The following is a 23,916-nucleotide window of genomic DNA, read 5'->3' on the forward strand; positions in this document are numbered from 1 at the left end:
AAAAAAAAAAAAAAAAAAGAGGAAGGTGGAGGGATGGGAGGAAAGCAGAACAGACGACTGCATGGACCTGGACCCAGTGACCCTCTGTCCTGTGTTCCAATAGTACCCGTGACCTTGACTGGCACATCCAGGGCCTGACCTGGCTTCACTTTGGCATCCCGGTGCCTGTTTCTCACCACGAGACAAAGGTATGACCAGGAAGATGAAACAAGAGGTCGTGGAGAACACACAACTTATTTTGCACCCAAGCTACTTGTCACTGTGGTCACAGTTGTATTATCTGCCATGGGTCCAGGCAGGTGCAGGGAGGCAGGCCTGGGTTCCTAGCATCTGTGGTCCAGCTCCAGTCCCCATCGTGAAGATGCAGCCTCCCAGCTCCAACTTCTCTGAATCACTTAGAAGCTGTGCCAGCCTCCCCCGCAGTGATGAAAGACTTGCTTATGTGTGGGCCCCCTCAGTGCCTGGCAGGCAATGGGCAGAAAGGAGCCCAGCAAGGGGGCGGGGCTGGGGACACTGATGGCCCCGAGGGTTCAAAGCAGAAGGCCAAGGCAGTCCTTCCTCCCCTCTTGCTTCTTTTTCCTTTCCTGAGATTTTCTAGATCCATCCACCACTTTTCTCAGGCACAGCAACTACCCCTACCTGAATTGCATTCTGTGCTTCCCCACAGTTCCCTGTTTCTGAAGCAGTGGGTCTGCCAAGCTGGGTCTCAGGCTGTCTCATTGCCTATGTGAGGTCAGACAGGATGCTACACCTCTAGGACCCGCAACTTTCTCACCTTTAAAGGCAGTGAGATCATGTCCTACCCAGTGGGGCTTTGATCCTTAAGACAGCACCCAAGGCCCATAGAGCTACCTCCTCCCGGAGCCTCCAGAGTCAGAGTTGGAATCTACAACACCCCTCCCCCCACCCTCCATCCTAGAGCCTGTCTCTGGTCACATAACACCTCAGCTCAGGTATCATCATCCCAGTCAAGGGGCCATAAATTCCAGACCTGCCTGGGCCTCAGGGGAGGGCAGAACTGGATGGGAGCTTGTCTGCTCCTTTCTCTTGTTTCGTAGTCGGTGAAACACAATGCCTGTCTTTCAATGCCTTCCTTCCTTTCCTTGTTTCCCTAAAAGAGTTTATATTGGCACTTGCCCTTGTTTTCTCTTCCTCAGAGAGTCTCCTGTCCCAGATCTGAAAAGCTGGGAGTGCTACTACATCAGGACTAAGCAAGGTCTTGCCTGGGGAAAGACGGTCGGGGGCTGTACTTGCAGTGAGAGTGTACTTGCAGTGAGAGGGGCCTTGCAGGCCTCGGAGCACCTGTGGCTTCTCAATGAAGAGCCTACAATTAAGGGGCTATTTTAGCTCTCACAACTTGGGAAATGCTCCTGGCATTTAGGGGAGATGAACCAGAGATGATGCTCAGCATCCCATAATGACCATGAAATCCAAAATAACTGCTCAGTCAAACAAGATTCCTTTTGATTACCTTACACAAAAATGAGTTAAAAATGGACAAGGGCTGGAGAGATGGCTCAGAGGTTAACAGCACTGGTTGCTCTTCCAGTGGTCTGAGTTCAATTCCCAACAACCACATGGTGGCTTGCAACCATCTGTAATGGAATCCGATACCCTCTTCTGGTGTGTCTGAAAACAGCTACAAAGTACTCATATACATTAGATAGATAGATAGATAGATAGATAGATAGATAGATAGATAGATAGATAGATAAACCTTAAAAAAGAAAGAAAAGAAAATGGGTAAAAGACCCAAATGTAAGGCATGAAACTCTAGGTAGGAGCCAGCCAGGCTTTTTTAAAAACCTTCCCTCAGTGCGGGATGTACAGAGGGCATCAATGTGTGGGACTTTGTAGGACTGAGAAGCTTCTGCAAAGCAAAGAAAACCACCAGAGAGAAGAGACAGCCTCAAGAATAGGGAAAATGACAGAGGATTAATATCTAGAGTATATAAAGAGCTACAAAAATTAAACACCAAATGCCACAATCATCCAATTAATGGACTAAGCGGACAACTATTTAAAATAGTGCCAAAGGCCAGCTATGACACCATAGGGTAAACTGAGTCAGGCTGCACGGGAGTCACATCCAAAGAGTGCTTGAAGCAAAAGCAGCTCCAGCATTTTATTTTTTCTCTTAACCCTTTGTATACATACCCCTTTAGACAAAGTTTTTCTATTTAGGAAGAAAATTACCCCATAGCCACAAGTTACATATTTTCTAAAAACAATCACCACAAAAAACATTACACAAAAGGAAACTACAAGAGGATTCTTATGTATTCCTTTTTTTGAAACTTATATCTAACTAAACAAATCTCATTTTTTTTTCCCACAAGCTCACTGTAACCATAAAGCAGTAATTCTCTTGTCATAGATTAACAAAGTTTAAGCACGCCATGTCTATAGTAACAAGTTTCTCCCAGTGCTTGGCTAAGGACAATCTGTATTTACTAAGGAACAAATCATTTGTCTTATGTCTTATTTTTGAAGTCTTGATTGGCTAGACTGTTTTCTGTTTTCGTAATAGAATTGTTTATGCCTTATTTACAACCTTCTTATTTCCTAGCACACACTGAAAACCTGTTACTATATCCCTACATCACAAGATCAAGGAACTCAGGCCCAACCTAGAGTGAATGCTTTCTTTGATCCTTAACTTGTCCCAAGCCTATTTTTCTCACTACTACAATTACATGCTTGTAACGCATGAACGCTTACTGTTCTCCTTTCATACAGCTCTATGAGAAAGGGACACATTCTACTCTTGATTCTAATGACTCTAATGAAACTTTCTATCAACTACCCTGACTTTCCAAAATTACTTGAGTCAAACCAGGAATTCCATAAAATCATTAGTTCATCTGAACAGCATTATCTCCAGAACTTTCATCTTCATGTTGATCTGCACAAAACTTGTCTAACAGAGTGGGCTACCACCCAGGAAGTGATCGTACCAGGCTGTAGGCAGTGAGGGTCTCTGGGTTCCACTTACACCAAGCCAGATGAACAAGGAGTATGGCCATGACAAACATCAGAAAGCACATCAGTAGCAGGAAGCAATCCTGGGATGAAATCTCTGGGTCCATGCCTTTTCAGAGTGCACCCATTGTAGTCCAGCAAGATGGTAGGCTGTCTCTAGGAGCTCATTTACCTACTGTAGCTCTTCTTGTATGGTGCCTGTCAAAGTAGAGATAGAAATGGCCAATAGATACTTGAATGAATAAATGTCTAACATCCTGCAACTAGAAGGAAGTGAAAAGCCAGGCAGAGGTGGCGCATGCCTTTAATCCCAGCAGTTAGGAGGCAGAGGCAGGCAGATTTCTGAGTTTGAGGCCAGCCTGGTCTACAGAGTTGTAGAGTGAGTTCCAGGACAGCCAAGGCTACACAGAGAAACCCTGTCTTGAAAAAACCAAAAAAAAAAAAAAAAAAAAGAAGAAAGTGAAAATCAAAACTCATTTAAGATTCCATCTCACCTGTTAAATCACCATTGAATAAAGCAAGTGTACACAGATGCTGGCAATGATACAGCAAAGAGGAACTCTGGTCACTGTTGGGAGCAAAAGCTGGTGGGGCCACTACGGGCATCAGCATAGCCATTCCTCAAGAACCAGAAAGCAGGGCTGGAGAGATGGCTCAATGGTTAAGATCACTGACTGCTCTTCCAAAGGTCCTGAGTTCAAATCCCAGCAACCACGTGGTGGCTCACAACCATCCGCAAAGAGATGCCCTCTTCTGGTGTGTCTAAAGACAGCTACTTACACATACTTACGTATAATAATAAATAAATCTTAAAAAAAAAAAAAAAGAACCAAAAAGTAGAACTACCATGTGCTTTTCCACTGGCATGTGCAGGAAGGCTCAAAGTCAACATTCCACAGATTCACCAGCGTGTCCTGTTTCTTGCCGCATGCTCATGCATGCTCACAACAGCCACAATATGGAGCCAACCTCGATACCCATCAACAGATGAAGAGATAATGAAAATGGAATCTGGAGAGATGACTCTGAAGATACCAGCATGCGCTGCTGTTCCACAGAGTTCATGTTTGGTTCCCAGCACCCATGTGGCACAGCTCACAATGCAACCCCAGCTTCAGGGTTTGACTCCCCGTTTAACCTGCACGCATGCACACTTACTACAGGCAGATATGCATAAATAAAAATAAATGAAAAGAGAAGATAACCTCTGCAGGTCGGTGCGTGGAGATGGAGATCATGTTAAGCAAAAACACCAGATCAGAAAGGCAGTCATTGCACATTTTCTCGCATCTACAGACTTTATAAATATAAATGTGACATAAGCATAGAAGTGGAACTGTAAGAGGGAGGAGAGGGTCAAAGATAAGGGGAGGGAACCAAGAGAGGATAAGGGGGGAAGAGAGACAAAATGTCACATGTTTTCTTTTTTCTTTTTTGGTTTTTCGAGACAGGGTTTCTCTCTATAACCCTGGCTGTCCTGGAACTCACTCTGTAGACCAGGCTGGCCTCGAACTCAGAAATCTGCCTGTCTCTTCCTACCAAGTGCTGGGATTAAAGGTGTGCACCACCACCACCGGGTGCATTTTCTTTCATATGGAAATAATTTTATATGGGACAGGAAAGCTGAAGGGGGAAACTGAGAGAAAGAAGTAAGCCAATAGGAGGGATGGGGGTGGCCTAGTGATGTGAGCAAGATGCACAGAATATATGAGTGTGGTAGTGAAGCCCATTATTGGTTAAGAGTGCCTGCTGGCTGCACTCATAAGGCCCGGAGTCTGAATCCCAGCACCCACGTGACAAGCCAGGCATTCTACAAAGGCCAATAACTCCACACATGCATAATAAACACATGTATCTGTACACACAAGTATGACACACACACTCAACAACAATAAATCAGACAATCTAAGATGTCAATAAGCAGGCTGGTGCATGACTGTCATCTCCGTAGTTGAGAGCTGGATGCAGGAGTATCAGAGCAGGTTTAGGGTCAGCCTGGGCTACACAAACACCCACCCCTACCACATCACTGTCCACCCCTGCTCAGGTGCTTAGAGCCATTCTAAAAGTAAACGCAAAAACAAACAAACCACCCAAAAAGTCAATAGCACAGAGAAAGAGAAAAGGCAACTCTAATGACTAAGTGTACCCTGCTCAGGTGACCAGGCCGTGGTCTCTGTGCAGCTCCTAATGAAGCAGGACATTGCTCTCAAATGTCCCTGTCCTGCTTACCCTATCATCAAGTTTTTCTTTTTTGGGGGGTGGGGTGGGGGATCGAGACAAAGTTTCTCTGTGTAGCCCTGGCTGTCCTGGAACTCACTCTGTAGACCAGGCTGGCCTCAAACTCAGAAATCTGCCTGCCTCTGCCTCCCAAGTGCTGAGATCAAAGGCGTGTGCCACCACTGCCCGGCTCATGAGTTTTATAAGAAGATTGCAGATGCTTTCTCCAATCCTCTCCCCGTGCTGTGGTTAGGTTTTGTGTGTCTCCTTAAGAAGTCATAGGCTACAACCCAAACCCAAGCACAAAAGTGGTAAGAGGCAGGGCTGCTGAGCAGTGCGTAGGTCCTATAGCGAAGGCATCCCAGACTGGATTGGTTCCCTTATAACAGACGCTTTCTGGAGGCCACTTGTTTCTTCTGCCCTGCGAGGACTCAGAAAAAACAATGTTTAATGAAGACCAATTTTTACCAGATAGCAGCAAACCTGTTATCACCTTGATCTTGGGCTTCTCTAGAACTATGGCCAATAGATTCATGCTATTGATAAATTATTCCAGGGACTGGAGAGGTGATTCCGTCGTTAATACCACTTGCTACTCTTGCAGAGGGCCTGGGTTCAATTTACACCGTTCCTATCAGGCAGCTCACAATTGCGTAGAACTCCAGTGCCAAAGGATTTGACATCTTCTGGGCTCTGCAGACATCTGCATGTACACAATGCACATACATACACTCAGGCACATACATGTACACATAAGACAAACCTTTAAAATTTATGCAGGCTAAGGTGTTTTGTTTCAGCTGCAGTACAGACCAACCAGCATTTGAAGACACCCTGTACTTTGCCCAGACAGAGCCATGGCCTTCACACTCCTGCCCATCTCTGGCTGCTACTTGAGCCTATCTCTCCATCCTCAACTGCTCATGCTACTTCCTTGTTGTTATTATCAGCATTATACTGCAGAGTTGGGAATGGAACCTAAGCCCTTGTGCACACTAGGCAAGTGCTACACCACCAGGCTGCATACCCAGGCCCTCCACTACTTCTTCTTCTTCTTCTTCTTCTTCTTCTTCTTCTTCTTCTTCTTCTTCTTCTTCTTCTTCTTCTTCTTCTTCTTCTTCTTCTTCTTCTTCTTCTTCTTCTTCTTCTTCTCCTTCTCCTCCTCCTCCTCTTCCTCCTCCTCCTCCTCTTCTTCCTCCTCCTCCTTCTTTGGTTTTTCGAGACAGGGTTTCCCTGTCTAGCCCTGGCTGTCCTGGAACTCACTCTGTAGACCAGGCTGGTCTTGAACTCAGAAATCTGCCTGCCTCTGCCTCCCAAGTGCTAGGATTAAAGGCATGTGCCACCACTGCCCAGCCATCCACTTCTTTATTAAAAATTGTTCAATGGCATTATTTAACCTGGAGCCAAGATGTGCACTGGGGATATTGATCTTTCAGGATGTGAGAGATTTTTATCATGACGATTTATACCATGGGGACTTAGTATGTCCAGATATAACACATGCCGTAATGGACAGAACTACCTCATAGCTAAGGCTTTCAGACATCCAAGACAATCATGATGGCAAAAAACATGCTTGTAAGTATATGAGTCTAGAACCTTCTCCAATTTATGGAAGACAGTAGTGTACTTGTTTTGTTTTTGTTTTCTGAGACAAGGTTTCTCTATATAGCCTTGGCTGCCCTGAAACTAACTACACAGACCAGGTTGACCTTGAACTCATAGAGATCCTCCTGTCTCTGCCTTCCAGTTCCTGGGATTAAAGGCATGTATCACTACATCTAGTCATGTACTTGTTTTTAATATTCACAGTATCATCTAAAATATTTTCCTTAGGATTTTTCTTAAATTAGAAGTATGGTATATCATAGTGATAGCTCAGTTTATAAATTTAAATATTTTCCTTGCTTCCTCCCTCCTTCCCTCCCTCCCTCCTTTCCTCCCTCCCTCCCTTTCTTTCTTCCTTCCTTCCTTCTTTCCTTCCTTCCTTCCTTCTTTCCTTCCTTCCTTCCTTCCTTCCTTCCTTCCTTCCTTCCTTCCTGTGCTGGTCAGTTTTTCATTCACTTGTTACAGCTGGAGTCATCTGGGAAAAGGGAACCTCAATTGAATAAATGTTCCCATAAAGCTGGCCTCTAGACAAGACTATGGAGCATCTTCTTAATTGATGACTGATGAGAGAGGACTCAACCTACTGTGAGTGGTGCCTGAGCAGGTGGCCCTAGGGTGTATAAGAAAACAAGCAGAGAAGACAGGAGGAGCAAGCCAGTAAGCAGCATCCCTCCATAGCATCTGCTTGTGTTTCTGACTTGGCCTCCTCAGTGGACCACGACCCAACTATGTAAGCCAAACGAACCCTCTCCTCCCCAAGTTGCCTTTGGCGGAGGTGCTTATCATGGCAATGGAAAGTGAGCAAGGGCTTCTTCTCTTTTTGTTTCTTTTTATAGTACTGGGGCATGTCTCAGCACAGTAGCGGGGGTAGACAGCATACCTCGCACAGTGATCTTCTGAATTCCTCCAAATAAAACGAAGCACTCCTTCCTCACCTACCTTGCAGGAAGTAGTAAATATATACTAAAGAGAGGAGATACTGACCGTGGTGGTGACTGTATGTGTTCAATGCTGAAGTTAAAGGCTCTACACTCTGTGTCAAACACAGTCTTGGTGGTACCACACCTGTGATCTCTGTACTCAGGGGGCTCAGCTATAGGGTTGCACGGTAAAGATTAGCTGCACTATGGAGTGAAAGCCCCCAGAAGGCTCGTAACCACAAACTTGTGTCATATTTGTAGCATTACACAGCTTGTTTAGCTTCTCAGGGCTAATGAGGGACAGGGCGGCCATGTGCCTCCAGAGCTGGAATCCTTTTTATTCTCTGTCTCTGTCTCTCTGTCTCTCTGTCTGTCCCTCCCTCCTTCCCTCCCTCCCTCTCCCCTCTCTCCCTCCTTCTCTCTCTCACTCCTTCCTTCCTTTGGTATGTATACAAGTTTATGTGTGCTGCCAATATGTGTGCATGTATATGCACATGCATGTGGCTGCCAGAAGCCAATTTGGATCAAAAACCATTCACCTTGGTTTTTGTTTGTTTGTTTTTGAGAAAGTGTCTCAGTGGGACCTGTGGCTCACCAATTAGGCTAGGCTGACTGGCCAGCAAACCTCAAAGATCCTCCTGTGGCTGCTGAGGTGACAAGATCACATCACTACGCCCAGACTTTTCATGTTGTTTTGTTTTTCCCTGGGGACAGAGGATCAAGCTCATGCAGAGAGCATTTTACCTACTGATCACACCCAGCCCTCAGAGCATGCATTCTTAAATTTATTCCACACAGACCTACACAAACCAGACAGAGTATTGTCTCTGGGGGGATTTGCCCCAGTATTGGGGTGCACAGTGTGGATGGTGGGGCTGACTATTCCTGACCCTAAGGATGACAGGGGGTCATGTAACTATGCTCACACCACAGTCAGAACCACTGAAGGATTTTTGTTAGCTTTTCATTGTTACCGCAGCCAATCATCCCAGATTTGGTGGCTAAAACCACACACAATCATCGTCTTGAGGTCTGAAGCTCCAAGTGCCAGGCGGGTCTTACTGAGCTCGAATCCAGGTGTCGGGAGATGACTGAGGGACTAGCTCCATGTGGAGAGACTTGCTGTGCAAGCATGAGAACCTGAGCTCAGACTCCCAGTAAACAGCTGTGTGGTGCCCGGAACAACAGCTCTGAGAAGGTAGATCCCTGGGCTCTCTGGGAAGCCACTCTAGGCTCTGCGTGAGCTCCAGGTTCAATGAGAGACCTTACATCAAAACACAAGGCGGAGAGCCAAAAAAGAAGATTCCTGATGTTGACCTCTGCATGCCCCTCCAGACCGGTGCAGTGGCATGTGCACAGGCACGCCCACAGTTTACATACCGTAATGGCTATTCCTGTTTATCAACCTGACTATATCTGGAATGAACTACAATCCAGAAATGGAGGGCACACCTGTGATCCAGACCTTGAGGCTGGAAGACACAGCTTTTGATCCTGTAAGTGCTGGATGACACTGCTTTTGATCTGAATCTTGAGGCATAGAGGCCATGAAAACCTTAGGCTTGGGCAACATGGTACATGCCTTTAATTGCAGGAGACAGAGACAAGTAGATCTCTAAGTTTAAGAGCAGCCTAGGAGAGATCAAGATAAGAAAAATTTAGGGACACACCTTTAATTTAGACCACACCTTCTGCTGGAGGCCTACATAAGGACACTGGAAGAAGGAAGGGTTTGTTCTTCGCCTATTTGCACCTACTCACCAGCACATCTGTTGGAACCTACTTCTTCAGGATTACAGCTTATACCGAAGACCAGCTAAAACACCCAGACTGCAGACTGACTGTAAGTCATACTAATAAATTCCCTTAATATAGAGAGACATTCCATAAGTTCTGTGACTCTAGAGAACCCTGACTAATACAGAGAAGTTGGTACTTGGAGTGCTTCTAGAGGAATAGACATAGAAGGATAAATTGTTTACGTATCTGGAGTAGGCTTTATAATTTGGCAGCACCTTCTCTTTTTTTCCCAATTATTATTATTATTATTATTATTATTATTATTATTTTGCTTTTGTTTTTGTTTTTTGTTTTTCAAGATAGGGTTTCTCTGTTTAGCCCTGGCTGTCCTGGAACTCACTCTGTAGACCAGGCTGGCCTTGAACTCAAAAATCAGCCTGCCTCTGTCTCCCAAGTGCCGGGATTAAAGATGTGCGCCACCACTGCCCGGCCCTCCAATTATTTATTTATTCATTTTATATCTCAATTGCTGCCACTTTTCCTGGTTCTCCTCTTCTCCTCTGAGAGGATATTCCCCTCCTGAGTATCCCCTACCCTGGCTAATCAAGTCTGTGCAGGGTTAGGCACATCCTCTCCCACTAAGGCCAGACAAGGCAGCCTAGTAGGGGAACAGAATGGACTGCACAGATTGTGAGATTCCCACAGGGACCTCCACACTCAAATCCCAGGAGCGACAACCCCACACACCACCAAGACACGGACTTGATGCAATCTGCAAGAGGCTTTTTTATTCCAGCTAGCTGGGGTGAGACTCATATCCCTCGCAGGGGTAGAGGAGTCTGGCACCAAGCAAAAATTTAAACAGGTTTTTATACCCACACAGTTGCTAGGGGAAAAGGGGAAACTAAGGCAGGGGAAAGTGCGGGGTAGTCTCTGATTGGTGTTGGCTTGTGCTAGGGTTCAGAAGCAGGTTAGCCACCTGGCAATTGTTTGTTACCTCATTTTTCTTTTCTCCTGCCAGGCCGCTCCGATCTCTAAGCTCTGGGAGCTGGTCTCCCATTCTTCTATGTCCTGGGAGCTGGTCTCCCATTCTTCTATGTCCTGGGAGCTGGTCTCCCATTCTTCTATGTTCCTGGAGCTAGTTTCTCATTCTTTTAAGTCCTGGGAGCTAGTCTCCCATTGAGTTCAACTAACTGTTAAGTTCCCACAGTACAGTTTGAAAATTTTAACCTCTCAAGATAGGCAACATCTTCCTTCCTTTCTCTCTTTCTTTCTTTCTTTCTTCTTTCTTTTTCTTTTCTTTTCTTTTTTGAGACAGGGTTTCTCTGTGTAGCCCTGGCTGTCCTGGAGCTCAATCTGTAGACCAGGCTGGCCTCGAATTTAGAAATCTGCCTGTCTCTGCCTCCCAAGTGCTGGGATTAAAGGCGTGCACCACCACTGCCTGGTGACAGGCAACATCTTTAGGAACAGTCCCCATTCCAGTTGTTTGGGACCCACATGGAGACTGAGCTGCACATCTGCTACATATGTATGGGGGCAAGGGTTGGTCCAGCCCCTGTATGCTCTTTGGTTGGTGGCTCAGTCTCTGAGAGCCTCCAAGAATCCAGGTTAGTTGATTCAGTTGGTCTTCCTGTGGAGTTCCTATCCACTTCAGGGCCCTCAATCCTTCCTCCGCCAACCCTTCCATAAGAGTCCCCCACTGTTTGGCTGTGGGTTTCTGCATCTGTTTCAGTCAGCTTCTGAGTGTCACCTCTCAGAGGACAGTCCTGCTAGGCTCCTATGTCCAAGCATAACAGAGTATCATTAATAGTGTCAGGGACTGGTGCTTGCCCATGAAATGGGTCTTAAGTTGGGCCAGTTATTGATTGGTCATTCCCTCTGTCTTTGCTCCATCTTTGTCTCTGCATTTCTTGCAGACAGGACAAATTTTGTGTCAAAAGTTTTGTAGGGCTGGGCTGTGGTGGTGCATGCCTTTAATCCCAGCACTTGGGAGGCAGAGGCAGGCGGATTTCTGAGTTCCGGGCCAGCCTGGTCTACAGAGTGAGTTCCAGAACAGCCAGGGCTACACAGAGAAACCCTGTCTTGAAAAACAAAAACCAAAAAACCAAAAAACCAAAACCAAAAAAAAAAACCAAAAAGTTTTGTAGGTAGGTTGGTGTCTTAGTTAGGGTTTCCATTGCTGTGAACAGACACCATGACCAAGGCTCTTATAAAGGACAACATTGGGGCTGGCTTACAGGTTCAGAGAGTTCAAGTGAGAATCATGGCAGCATCTTAGCAGGCAGGCAGGCATGGTTCTGAAGGAGCTGAGAATTCTACATCTTTTTTTCCTTTTTATTTTCTTTTGTGTGTGTGTGTGGGGTTGCATTCACTGTAGCTGCTTTCATGCACACCAGAAGAGGGCATCAGATCCCATTACAGATAGTTGTGAGCCACCATGTGGTTGCTGGGATTTGAACTCAGGACCTTCAGAAGAGCTGGTGCTCTTAACCATTGAGCCATCTCTCTAGCCCTGCAGTCAGTGTTCTTAACCCCTGAGCCATTCCTCCAGCCCTCTATATCTTGATCTGAAGGCTGCCAGGACAGGACTGCCTTCCTGGCTGCTAGGAGGAGAGTCTCAAAGCCCACCTCCACAATGACACTTCCTCCAAAAAGGCCACACATCCTAATAGTACCACTTCCTGAGCCAAGCATATTCAAACAATTACACTGAGTTTGATAATTCCTTCAAGCAGAAGTCTAGGTAACATGTGTGGGAATGGATTCTAAGGGTGTGGGATAATGATGGAAGGAACATAAGACTAGATCAGGCTGAGTTTATTGATATAAGTCCTCTGAGTAGAGATTCTAGGTTTAATATGGAAGCTTGCACAGTTAAAAAAAAAGGTGGCCAAAGTTTGTTTGAATGGTTGGCTGAAGTGTTTATCAAAAGATGGCCTACTGAAAAGGAATTGGAGATGCCTGATATTCCTCAGCTTATCCTTATGCTGATGAAGAGATTTTAAGGCTCAGGGAAATTGCAATGCTAGAGTGGATACACTGTGTAAAACCTAATCTTCCACCATGGGAATGTCCAGAATACATGCTCCTCACAAATCCTATAAGATGCAAACTAGTGATAGCAGCACCAGCACATTTGAAGAGTTTTTGTCATAGTCCTTTTCCTTGTGCCAGACCTTGGGGTTGGAGATGATGCTGCTCAATTGGATGAATTAAATGCAATGGGTTTAATTGAGCCCCAGAGTAGCAGGGACCAGGTAGCAGCACTGAATCTCCATTGGCAAATTGATCATAGTTATTATAATGGGTAGCCTAGACAAAACAACATTCATAATCATCTAAGTCACAATGGTCAGCACAGGTGAGGTCAATTTTGTAATAGCATGACACGTATGGATCCTTGGTGCTGGCCAGGTATCCATGGTGTTTTTAGGCATAGAATAGATACGAAGCCCACTGCATGTCTGTTTATCTGTATAAGCAGAACATTTTTCAAACAAATGAAAGAAAGGCTACATTGGATCATAGGAAAAGATAATCTCAGCCACTTTGCAGACCCAGAACCCCTTGAATAAAGGGGTGGCCAGGTTCCCCTGAGGAAGGACTTTGATAAGACTCCTAAAAGTTTTGCTGTTAGCCTTTCTCCCATTCCTCCCTAGAAGGACCTATAGTCTTTTAGAAGGGTAACTCTATACTGAGGGAAAGGAAATAATCAGACTTCCTGGGCTCTATTGGATTCTAGTTCTGAATTGGTGCTGATTCTGGGAGATCCCAAGAAACATTGTGGGCCTCCAGTTAAAGTAGGGGCTTATGGAGGACAGGTGATTAATGGAGTTTTTGGTTGATGTCTGACTCACAGTAGGTCCAGTAGGTCCCCTAATTCATCTTGTGGTTATTTCTCCAGTTCTAGAATATATAGTTGGGATAGATATACTTAGAAGTTGGCAGAGTTCTCACATTGGTCCCCTGACCTGTGATGTGAGGGCCATTATGATTGGAAAGGCTAAATGGAAGCCTTTGGAGCTGCCTCTCTACCATGGAAAATAGTGAATCAAAAACGGTATCACATCCCCGGAGGAACTGCAGAAATGAGTGCCACCATCAAGGACTTAAAGGATACAGGGGTGGAGATTCCCACCACAGCTCCCTTTAACTCTCCAGTGCAGAAGACAGATGGATCGTGGAGAATGACATTTGACTATCGAAAACTAAATCAGGTAGTAACACAGATTGCAGCTGCTGCACCAGATATAGTTTCCTTACTTGAACAAATTAACACATCTCCTGGTACCTGGTATGCAGCCATTGATCTGGCAAATGCCTTCTTCTCAGTTCCTGTCCATAAGGACCACCAGAAGCAATTTGCTTTCAGTTGGCAAGGCCAGCAGTATGCCTTTACAGTTTTGCCTCAAGGATATATTAACTCTCCTGCCCTGTGTCATGACTTAGAAGGGGTCTTGACTGTCAGTCTTTTCTACAAAATTTCACACTGGTGCACAATATTGGTGGCATTATGCTGATTGGACAAAATGAGCAGGAGGTAGCAACCACTTTGGACTCATTGGTAAATAAGACATATGCACATCAGAGGGTGGGATATTGGTTATTGTTTTCATTTGGACATGAGATATGATTTGTGTCAAGTGACAAGGGGTAGATTGTGATGGCTATTCATGGTTGTCATCTGGAATGAACTACAATCCAGAAATGGAAGACACACATGTGATCCAGACCTTGAGGCTGGGAAGACACAGGCTTTTGATCCTGTAAGTGCTGGATGACACTGCTTTTGGATCTTGAGGCATAGAGGCCATGAGAACCTTAGGCTCAGGCAAGGTGGTACATACCTTTAATTCCAAGAGACAGAGACAAGCAGATTTCTGAGTTCAAGGCTAGCCTGGGACAGAGCAAGTTCTAAGACAAGAAAAGCTTAGGTCCAGGAGTGGAGGTGTATATACCTTTAATCTGGGGCATCCCTTTCGATGGAGGCCTGCATAAGGACAATAGAAAGAAGGGCTTGTTCTTCACTTGCTTGCACCTATTTTGCCAGCACATCCACTGGAAGCCTACCACTTCAGGATTGCAGCTTATACAGAAGACCAGCTGAAACACCTAACCTCGTGGGACTGAGAAAACTACTAGATTCTTGGACTTCCCATTCACAGCTGCCCATTGTTGGGTGAGTCGGACTGCAGACTGTAAGTCATTCCAGTAAATTCTGTTAATATACAGAGACATTCCATAAGTCCTGTGACTCTAGAGAACCCTAATACACACACCCTCTACTATACACATAGGCATATACACGTGACTTGAATACCCTCTACCACACACACAGGCCTCAACAGAGCTGAGTTCTTTCTGGAGGTCCTGGGTCAGATTCTGCTCATTTGCTTTGTCAGCTTCTAGAAGCCACTTTCATTCCTTGGTTCAGGGCCCATCATCCCATGCTCAAAGCCAGCAATGCTTAGCTGACCCTTCTTACCATATCACTTCTCTGGTCCTTCTCATTCTGTGCCATTTGTGATTGCATTAGAAACTCCGAGCTGCTCCAGGGATCATCCTATTTTAAGGTCAACCGACTAGCATACAATCATACAACCATACAACCACAGGTCCTGGAAATGAAATATTAATATCTTTTAGGTCATTATTCAGCCTATTGTAGGACTCTCTTAAATTGCCCATGGAAATGCAGTCTTCAGAGAAGTAGTTTCTAATGATATAGTTCAAAGCATGGATTCTTGAGCAAGTTATTCAGGTTCAAGCCCAACCCTTCCGCTTGGATTGTGTTACCTGGAAAAGTTACTTAGCATTTCTGTCTTCACTCTTTCTACAAAATAGGATGATAACAGTTTTTACTTTGCTATGTAGAAAAATACTTTAGAGGGACACCAGGCAGGCAGCAGGTGCTGTGTGCATATTAAATGTAAGCAATTTATGGAAGGATGCAGCACTAGAACAAGACTGACTCCCTTAGTTTACTCTGGCCACGTGCTTACTAAGCAGAGGAATGTGCTGACTAGTTTCGTTTTAGTTATTATTACTTTTCATCCATTCAACACAAACTTATAACATAGGGGAAGAGGGACTTTCCACTGAGGAACTGGCTTCCTCAGACTGACCCGGGGGCGAGTCTATGGCCCATTTTCCTGATTTAATGATTGATGTGGAAGGGTCGAGCTCACTCTGGGCAGTGCCACCCTAAGCAGGTGATCCTGGATAGTGTAAGAGAGCAGGCTGAGTAAGCCACGGGGAACAAGCTAGTAAGTAGCATTTCTCTGTGGCCTTTGCATCAGTTCCTGTCTCCAAGAGTTCCTGCATGAGTTCCTGTCCTGATTTCCCTCAATGGTGTGCTGTAACATGGAAGTGTAAGTCAAATAAACCCTTTCCTCCTCAAGTTGCATTTGGTCCTGGTGTTTATTACAGCAATAGGAAGCAAACTGAGATAATCTCACTTGAGGGATCACCTCCATCAGGTTATCTTATGGTCATGTCTGTGAGACATGTTCTTAGCTGCTGATTAATGTTGTCTACTGTGTGCTGTGCCATCCCTGGGAGGTAGGGCTGGGTTCTATGAGAAAGACATCTCAACGTGAGCCTGAGAACAAGCCAGTAAGCAGTGCTCCTCCATGGGTCTCTCCTTCAGTTTCTGCACTGAGCTCCTGACTTGGCTCAGAGATGGACTATAACGTATATGATGAGATAAACCCTTTCCTCTCCAAGTTGCTTTTGGTCATGGTGTTTGTCACAGCAACAGAAACTACATCAGGACTAAAAGCATGCTGGAACTTTCTTTTCAATTTTCTCTTTCTGACAGGGTCTTGCTATGTAGCCCAGGCTGGCCTCACATTCAGTAATCCTCCAAAGTGCTAGGATTACTAACATGCTCACTGTTGTGTGTACTCTTTGAATTGTTTCTTCTTTATCTTTTGCTGAGTGAATAGTTGAATTGTTAAAAAAAAAAAAAGACAAAACCAAACAAAGAAATCAACTGCAGTGGTGTGAGCTTCTATGTATTTTCTGAGTAGGTGAAAGAGTGGGTGGTCAGAGGGATATATCTGACTTCCTAAAGCTCTGTCTCTACCAGCGCTCCATCTAGGTATCTCTCTGTCTCTATCGGTCTCTCTGTCTCTACCTCTCTGTCTCTCTCTGTCTCTCTGTCTCTGTTTCTTTATCTCTTTCTGTCTCTCTCTCTCTGTCTCTCTCTCTCCCTCTTTCCCTACTTTCCTCCCTCTGTCTCTGTCTGTCTCTGTCTGTGTCTCTGTTTCTCTCTCTGTTTCTCCCTCCCTCTCTTTCTCTCTCTCTCTGTCTTTCTCTCCCTCTTTTCCTCCTTTCCTCCCTCTGTCTGTCTCTGTTTCTCTGTCTCTGTGTCTCTGTCTCTGTCTCTGTCTGTCTCTGTCTGTCTCTCTGTCTCTGTCTCTCTGTGTCTCTGTCTCTCTGTGTCTCTGTCTCTGTGTCTCTGTGTCTCTGTGTCTGTCTCTCTGTCTCTCTCTGTCTCTGTCTGTCTCTGTCTGTCTCTGTCTGTCTGTCTGTCTGTCTCTCCCTCTCTCTCTCTCTCTCTCTCTCTCTCTCTCTCTCTCTCTGTTTCTCTTTCTGTCTCTCGCTCCATGGGGGGCAGCCACAGGTCAAGAGAAGAAAGGAATCTAACACTGCTTTGCCTTCCCCAGGACCGAAAAGCTCATTCAGCACCATGGAGAGTACCACCCTCAGCCCTCAGCCTCCACAGTCTGACACCCTGGAGGCCTTTCCTCACAAGAGCATGGAGCCTGCAGACATTGTTGTCCTGGTTCTGTACTTTGTCTTTGTCCTGGCTGTTGGATTATGGGTAAGCCAGGAGATGAGGTGAGAGATAGGGCAAGGAGAAAATACCTGCTCAAAACCCCAGAGTAAAACATATCCTTTGGGAAAACAAGATACCAAGAAGGGAAGAAATGAACTATAGCAATTAGAACTTAAAATATGTGCAGGCAGGTGATCTCTGTGAGTTTGAGTCCAGCCTGGCCTATATAGCAAGTTCCAGGACAGCCAGGGATACACAGTGAGACTTTGTTTCTACAAGTTCCCCTGAAATATGTGGGGTGCCTAGGTTACAAGTCAGTGGTAGAGCACATTGCTAGAATGGAGAGACCCTGAATTTTTTTAATGCACTGTGTGTTGGGTATAAGTTATGTCATTCTATGTAATTTGTAAGGAAGATCTCTTTTTAGACAACTAGTATTTTGTTACTTTATTTATATGTGTGTGGGTATGTGTGTGTCTCTGTGTGTGTATAGATATGTGATCATGTGTGCGTGCCCACAGAAGTCAGAAGAAGAAACCAGAAGAGGATGTCAGCTAGAGTTACAGATGGTTGTGGGCCACCTATGTAGGTGCTGGGAACCCAGATCTGGCCCTCTGCAAGAAATTGTAAATACTCTCTCTTTTTTTTTTTTTTTTTGAGACAGGGTTTCTCTGTGTAGCCCTGGATGTCCTGGAACTCACTCTGTAGACCAGGCTGGCCTCGAACTCAGAAAACCACCTACCTCTGCCTCCCAAGTGCTGGGATTAAAGGCATGTGCCACCACCGCCTGGCATAAACACTCTTAACCACTTACTGTTCTCTCCAGCCAGCCCCCCAAGGAAGATCTTAATTAATTAATTAATTAATTAATTTACTTATTTTGTTGTTGTTTTGAGACAGGGTTTCTCTGTGCAGCCCTGGCTGTCCTTGAACTCACTCTGTAGACCAGGCTGGCCTCAAACTCAGAAATTCACCTGTCTCTGCCTCCCAAGTGCTGGGATTAAAGGAGTGCGCCCCCACCACCCAGCCCAAGGAAGATCTTAAACCCAATTTACACATAAAGGAAACCTAGGCCCTAAGAATTCATGGCGCACACCTTTAATCCCAGCAGTTGGGAGGCAGAGGTAGGCAAGTTTCTGGGTTCGAGGCCAGCCTGGTCTACACAGTGAGTTCCAGGACAGCCAGGGCTATACAGAGAAACCCTGTCTCACAAAACCAAAAAAAAAAAAAAAAAAAAAAAAAAAAAAAAAAAAAAAAAAAAAAAAAAAAAAAGAATTTAGATTCTTGAGCCAGGCAGTGGTGGTGCATGCCTTTAATATAAGCCCCCAAACAGTATCCTCATAGGGGTGGATGGGGATGCACTATTGGCTGTGCATGCATGGTATGCACCTTTAATCACAGCACTCAGGAGGCAGAGGCAGGCAGATCTCTGAGTTACACTAGCCTGATCTACACAGTGAGTTCCAGGCTAGCCCATGCTACATTGTGAACCCATCTCAAAATTTAAAATGAAAAGGTAAAAAGTGTATTTTAAGAAATGATTTGGTGAGGACCAAGGACCTAAAAAAAAGAAAAAAAGAAAAAAAAGAAATGATTTGGTGCTGGATGTGGTGGCTCATGCCTTTAATCCCAGCACTTGGGAGATCTTTGAGAGTTCAAGTCCAGCCTGGTCCACAAAGGACAGACAGGGCTGTTACACAGAGAAACCCTATCTTGAAAAGAAAAAAAGAAAGAAGGAGGAAGAAAAAGAAAGGAAGAAAGGAAGAAAGGAAGAAGAAAGTATGAGAGAATGAACAAAAGAAAGAAAGAGAGAGAGAGAGAGAGAGAGAGAGAGAGAGAGAGAGAGAGAAAGGAAGAAAGGAGCTGGTGCTTTTGGAAAACTTTACAGAAACAGTTTATAAAACATTGAAAACAATGAACAATGAAAACCGTTTGGAGCTGCCACTGGCAAGCCACAGGTCTGCAGCTCAGCTGTCTAGAGGACATGCAGGTTATCCTAAACATGTGAAGCAGGCACTGGCAGGACTTCCCTGGCCAGAGAGGAGGTCTACTCTAGAGATAATCATGTCAAAGTTTCAGTCAGACAAATGAATCTCAATCCAAATGTAGGCTCAGTCCACAGCCTCAGCTCTCCTTGGATGGCCGAACATGGTGCTCTCCTCACACAGCCTTTTTCTTCTTTGCAGTCCACGGTGAGGACCAAACGAGACACAGTGAAAGGCTACTTCCTGGCTGGAGGTGACATGGTGTGGTGGCCAGTAAGTGGTCTCTGGTTTAATTCATCTCTTCGTAGGCTGGGATGGAGTTCTGTGATAGATGCTTGCCTAGGGTGCACAAAGCTCTGGTTCCTACACAAGCACTGCAAAGCTGTATGTTTTAAGTCATTTCTCAAAGACTCTTCAAGCTCTGACATTTCACTCCATGTTGTCTTCAAGCTGAAGTGAAAACTAGAGAAAAACTTGCTCCAATTCAAGCTTATTTACACAAAAAGAATCCATCATCCCACCTGCAGGATACTTGCAGAGGTTCAATTTCCAATATTGCTATGGCTGGATAACCTAGTTTCTCAAACTTTCTCCACCATCTATTGATCTAGCATCTACTTGTCATGTCTAGCAATCAATGTGTCACGTATCTATCCATCCATCAATCCATCCATCATCTGTCACTTATCTGCTTTAGCCTCTCTCCTTCTCTAAGGTCTCTAACACTTTCAGCTTCACAAGAACCCCACTCCAGACTGCTCATCCCCCTCCAGGTCCAGGTCAGCATGTGAAGAAGAACATCTGCTTTCCTGCCTGGCAGTATCCCTGGCAACTGTTGTATCCCTGATTGCACCTTAAGTTCATCATTGTACCAGTTGCCATGGTTACAGTAGAGTGCTGCTCTGCCTGGGCTCAAGACTGGCTGTTCCACTCAACACCTGACCTGAGGAGCACACGCTGAGCTGGAAATGAAAATGGAAGCTATTCATGGGACCAAGAGCACAAAAAACAAACACCATAGTCCAATTAACTATTCCTCTAAGTGGATCTTCAGACACTGTCACAAACACACACACACACACACACACACACACACACACACACACACACACACTGCTGAGCTAGAAGCAGAGCTGGCTTGCATCATAAGATGTTTACCTGTAATCATAGATGCTGCAGACTTTCTCAAGCTATGCGCTACACAAATAAGGCACAGAGGACAGAATAGTCTTACAGTCTGTTTCTCCACCCGTCTTGGTCCTTTTCAAGACTGGTCAGAACTGGGAGTCGGGACATTTTTCCAGGTCCAGCTCCAGGATCTCTCCCATTCATCTCCCCACAGGTGGGTGCTTCCTTGTTTGCCAGCAATGTTGGAAGTGGACACTTCATTGGCCTAGCTGGGTCTGGTGCTGCTGTGGGCATTTCTGTCGCTGCCTATGAGCTTAATGTGAGTTTTGCCACAATACAGACTTCTCCCATTTGTTCTGCAGTAGAAACCAGGGGACATGTGAGAATACATACTTGGTACTTTAAACTGAATGGCTTTTTAGCTAAGCAAACAGGAGGCTTCCAAGTGCTCTTGGCCAACAAAAGTTATTTGTGTCTTTCTGTATCTTCTTAGTGGGAACCTATAGGGCCACAACCCCAAAATTCAAGAGGATCAGGACACTTCCTTGACTATGTAGGAAGTGGCAGGCAGCAGGTGTCAGAAAGCACAGCCATATAATTTAGGCATCAGTTGGCCATCACTGGAATGAAATGCTCAGCACTATGTGTCCTTCATATCCTGGGAGACACAGAGATGGGTTCTTCATGCTCCTCTCCATTGGAGGCATCTCACAGAGTAGCTTCTCCTAGGGGCACTTGTGTTCACAATCACAAATATTTTTAAGTGCTTACCCTGTTCCAGACACAGACTTTTATGTCACATACACTCTCATAAGGTAAGCGTTCCTACAGGCTAGAATCAGGTGGTCTCAGCATTCATACACTCAATCTGCGTGACCGTGGTCAAGTTGCTTGACTTTTCTGAACTCCCTGTGTACATTAGGGGGGTGTTGCAGAGATTAATTGAACTCCTGAATATGAAGGAGTTCACATTCTGCAGAAGAATGGCATGGACTAAATGCTCATTCAGTACCACTGGACTGATTCTCCTGAAGCAGTCTAGTGAGGTTCTCTTACAGATGGCTCTTCTTGTGGTAACTCTCCCAGAAGCCTCAGCTCCCCTGTTACTATAGCCTCCCACTGCAGAGGAATAGAATGGGGGTGCAGAACTGACCAAAGAGGACAGTGGTATTAGGAGACAGAAATAGATGTCTCCAAGTCTTTATTCCTGTTTCCTCTCTCCTTTATCCTTGTTTTGGGTTTTTGTTTTGTTTTGTTTTGTTGAGGGTCTCAGTATGTTGCTCAGATTGGTCTCAAACTCCTTAGCTAAAATGAGCTTCCCATCTCACCTCTAAGAAGCTGAGCATTCAAGAATTCTTCCCTATGCCATTAGTCTCTTGGCATTTTAAAAATGGAAGTGTGGGCTGGTGAGATGGCTCCGTGGTTAAGAGCACTGACTGCTGCTCTTCCAAAGGTCCTGAGTTCAAATCCCAGCAACCACATGGTGGCTCACAACCACTCGTAATGAGATCTGACACCCTCTTCTGATGTGTCTGAAGGCAGCTACAGTGTACTTATGTATAATAATAAATAAATCTTTGGGCCTGAGAGATCACAGACTGGTTGAGTGGGGCTGACTGAAGTGAGCAGACCAGAGCAAGTGCAGTTGACTGGAGCGAGCAGAGGTCCTAAAGTGAATTCACAACAACCACATGAAGGCTCACAACTATCTTTACAGCTACAGTGTGTATGCATATACTTAAAATAAATAAATAAATCTTTAAAAAATAAAATAAAAATGGAAGTGTAAATGTCAGGGAAAGCGACCCACTCAGCAAGGAAGGGACTAAATCAGGGGTGGAGTGAAGGCTAGACTGGCTCAAGGTGCAGGGAAATGGCTCCATCCCATGGGCAGGGCAGCTCTGACTGTGGTTTTTTCTTGGACAGGGCTTGTTTTCTGTGCTGATGCTGGCCTGGATCTTCCTTCCTATCTACATTGCTGGCCAGGTGAGTATGAAGTGGGGTGGGCAATACGGCATGGGAATGACCTTGGGAAAGCCAGCACACTTCCCACTATGGATATCCATCAGACAGCTGCTAAGTCTGCCACTGGGGACAGACACTGCACAAGTGAGAAAAAAAGGATCCCTACCCCATGCAGACCTGACAGGACCCAATATCCTCTGTACACATGGGGTACTCCCAGAGACTGATCAAAAGATCTTTTCAATGTCAGAACCCAAAGGTAAACTTACAATCCCCTATGTGCATAAGCCACAACATGTTGCTTTTAGCTAAAACACATGCACACATATACATCCGTGTGCATGTGTGTGACACAGTGGCTGAGCTATTTCTGACGGAGATGGCATGTCAACAAAGAATTGGACAGATGAGATATCTACTTAGGTTTTTGTCTGTGTCTGCTAGGGATGAAATCCAGAATTGCTGCCATTGAACCACACCCCTGGCCTAGACTTAGTAGAAAGCAGTTTGCAAAGGCTATTTGATGCCATTGTCAGCTCCTTGTCCCTCGTGTTCCTCAGGCCTTCGTCTGTGTCAGGTCACAAGGCATCATAGCCACCTACTGAGCAATAACTGAATTTAACTTTGTAATATGAAAATTTAAAAAAATAGACAAAGTAGGGGGAGTTAGGGGGCTGGAAACTATGAAAAGTTAAAATGTGGTCGAGTAGGACACATGGCTCCCCTGTGGAGATTGCCAGGGGTCTAAAGGTCCCCAGAATGAGCAGGGGACCTGGGCCTGCTTGTGAACTCATGCAAAATAGGGAAAATGGAAAATATCTCAGATATGCCAACAGAGTGATGTGTGTGTGTGTGTGTGTGTGTGTGTGTGTGTGTGTGTGTGTAGTGTGTGTGTGCGTGTGTGCACAGGTTCATGGGTGTCACAGACTATGTGGAGGTCAGAGGACACTTTTGGGAACTGGTTCTCTCCTTCCATGAGTCTGGGAGGGTTGATCTTGGGTCGTCTGATCTGGCCTGCAAGCACCTGCTAAGCAATAGGTTTTAACTGACCAGACCGGGTAGGAGAAAGGATGGCAAGATGCAGGCTGTTCATCAGAGTTGCAGGAGGGATAGGCAAGTGTTCTCAGATGATGGATCCCGTTTTCTCTGGCAAGCAGACAGTAACATCGCATGCTGGGAGGTTGGCTATGGGGAGTGAGTTGAGGCTGAGAGATCAGAGATAACTCAGGCTGCTATAACTGTAGTCGATAAACTGTCAATAACCACAGTGCCTTCCAAGGCAGAGGGGACATCCTTGCCATGGCATAGAAAGCCAGGAAAAGGGACAATGTGGAGAGAGCTGTACACTCTTACTGTACTATAACAAGATGATATTGGGTTGTGGTGCAGGCCAGTGCTACTCTGCTAACCCAGGCACACAAGCCCTGGGTTCCATGCCCAGAATCACAAAAATAAGAAAAATAAAATAGAATTCCTGGAATTTTAAAAAAAGACATCCTTTGGGTGGTGCCAAGGAGAGAGTGAGCCCACGCTGGGTAAGTGCCATGGTAGTGAGAACAGAAACCACCACCCGGTTTGCTTCTTT

The 23,916-nt window shown here is 45.3% G+C and overlaps 1 protein-coding gene across 4 annotated transcripts in view; it reads left to right on the forward strand.

Moving 5' to 3' along the window:
• Nucleotides 1-23,916, forward strand: part of Slc5a11 (solute carrier family 5 member 11) — a 65,342-nt gene that overhangs the window by 4,554 nt on the left and 36,872 nt on the right. For 2 of the 4 annotated variants that reach the window (XM_031384609.1, XM_031384610.1), the window contains exons 1-4: nucleotides 17,164-17,298; nucleotides 19,440-19,511; nucleotides 20,581-20,685; nucleotides 22,293-22,352. In XM_031384609.1, the coding sequence (XP_031240469.1) occupies nucleotides 17,164-17,298; nucleotides 19,440-19,511; nucleotides 20,581-20,685; nucleotides 22,293-22,352 (372 nt within the window). Of the gene's footprint in view, nucleotides 1-14,520; nucleotides 14,650-17,140; nucleotides 17,299-19,439; nucleotides 19,512-20,580; nucleotides 20,686-22,292; nucleotides 22,353-23,916 lie in introns of those variants that run through there. The other 2 variants (XM_031384608.1, XM_031384611.1) reach the window with 2 other exon arrangements.

This window comes from Mastomys coucha, unplaced genomic scaffold (assembly GCF_008632895.1).
Source record: "Mastomys coucha isolate ucsf_1 unplaced genomic scaffold, UCSF_Mcou_1 pScaffold21, whole genome shotgun sequence".
In the NCBI taxonomy this organism is placed as follows: Eukaryota; Metazoa; Chordata; class Mammalia; order Rodentia; family Muridae; genus Mastomys; species Mastomys coucha.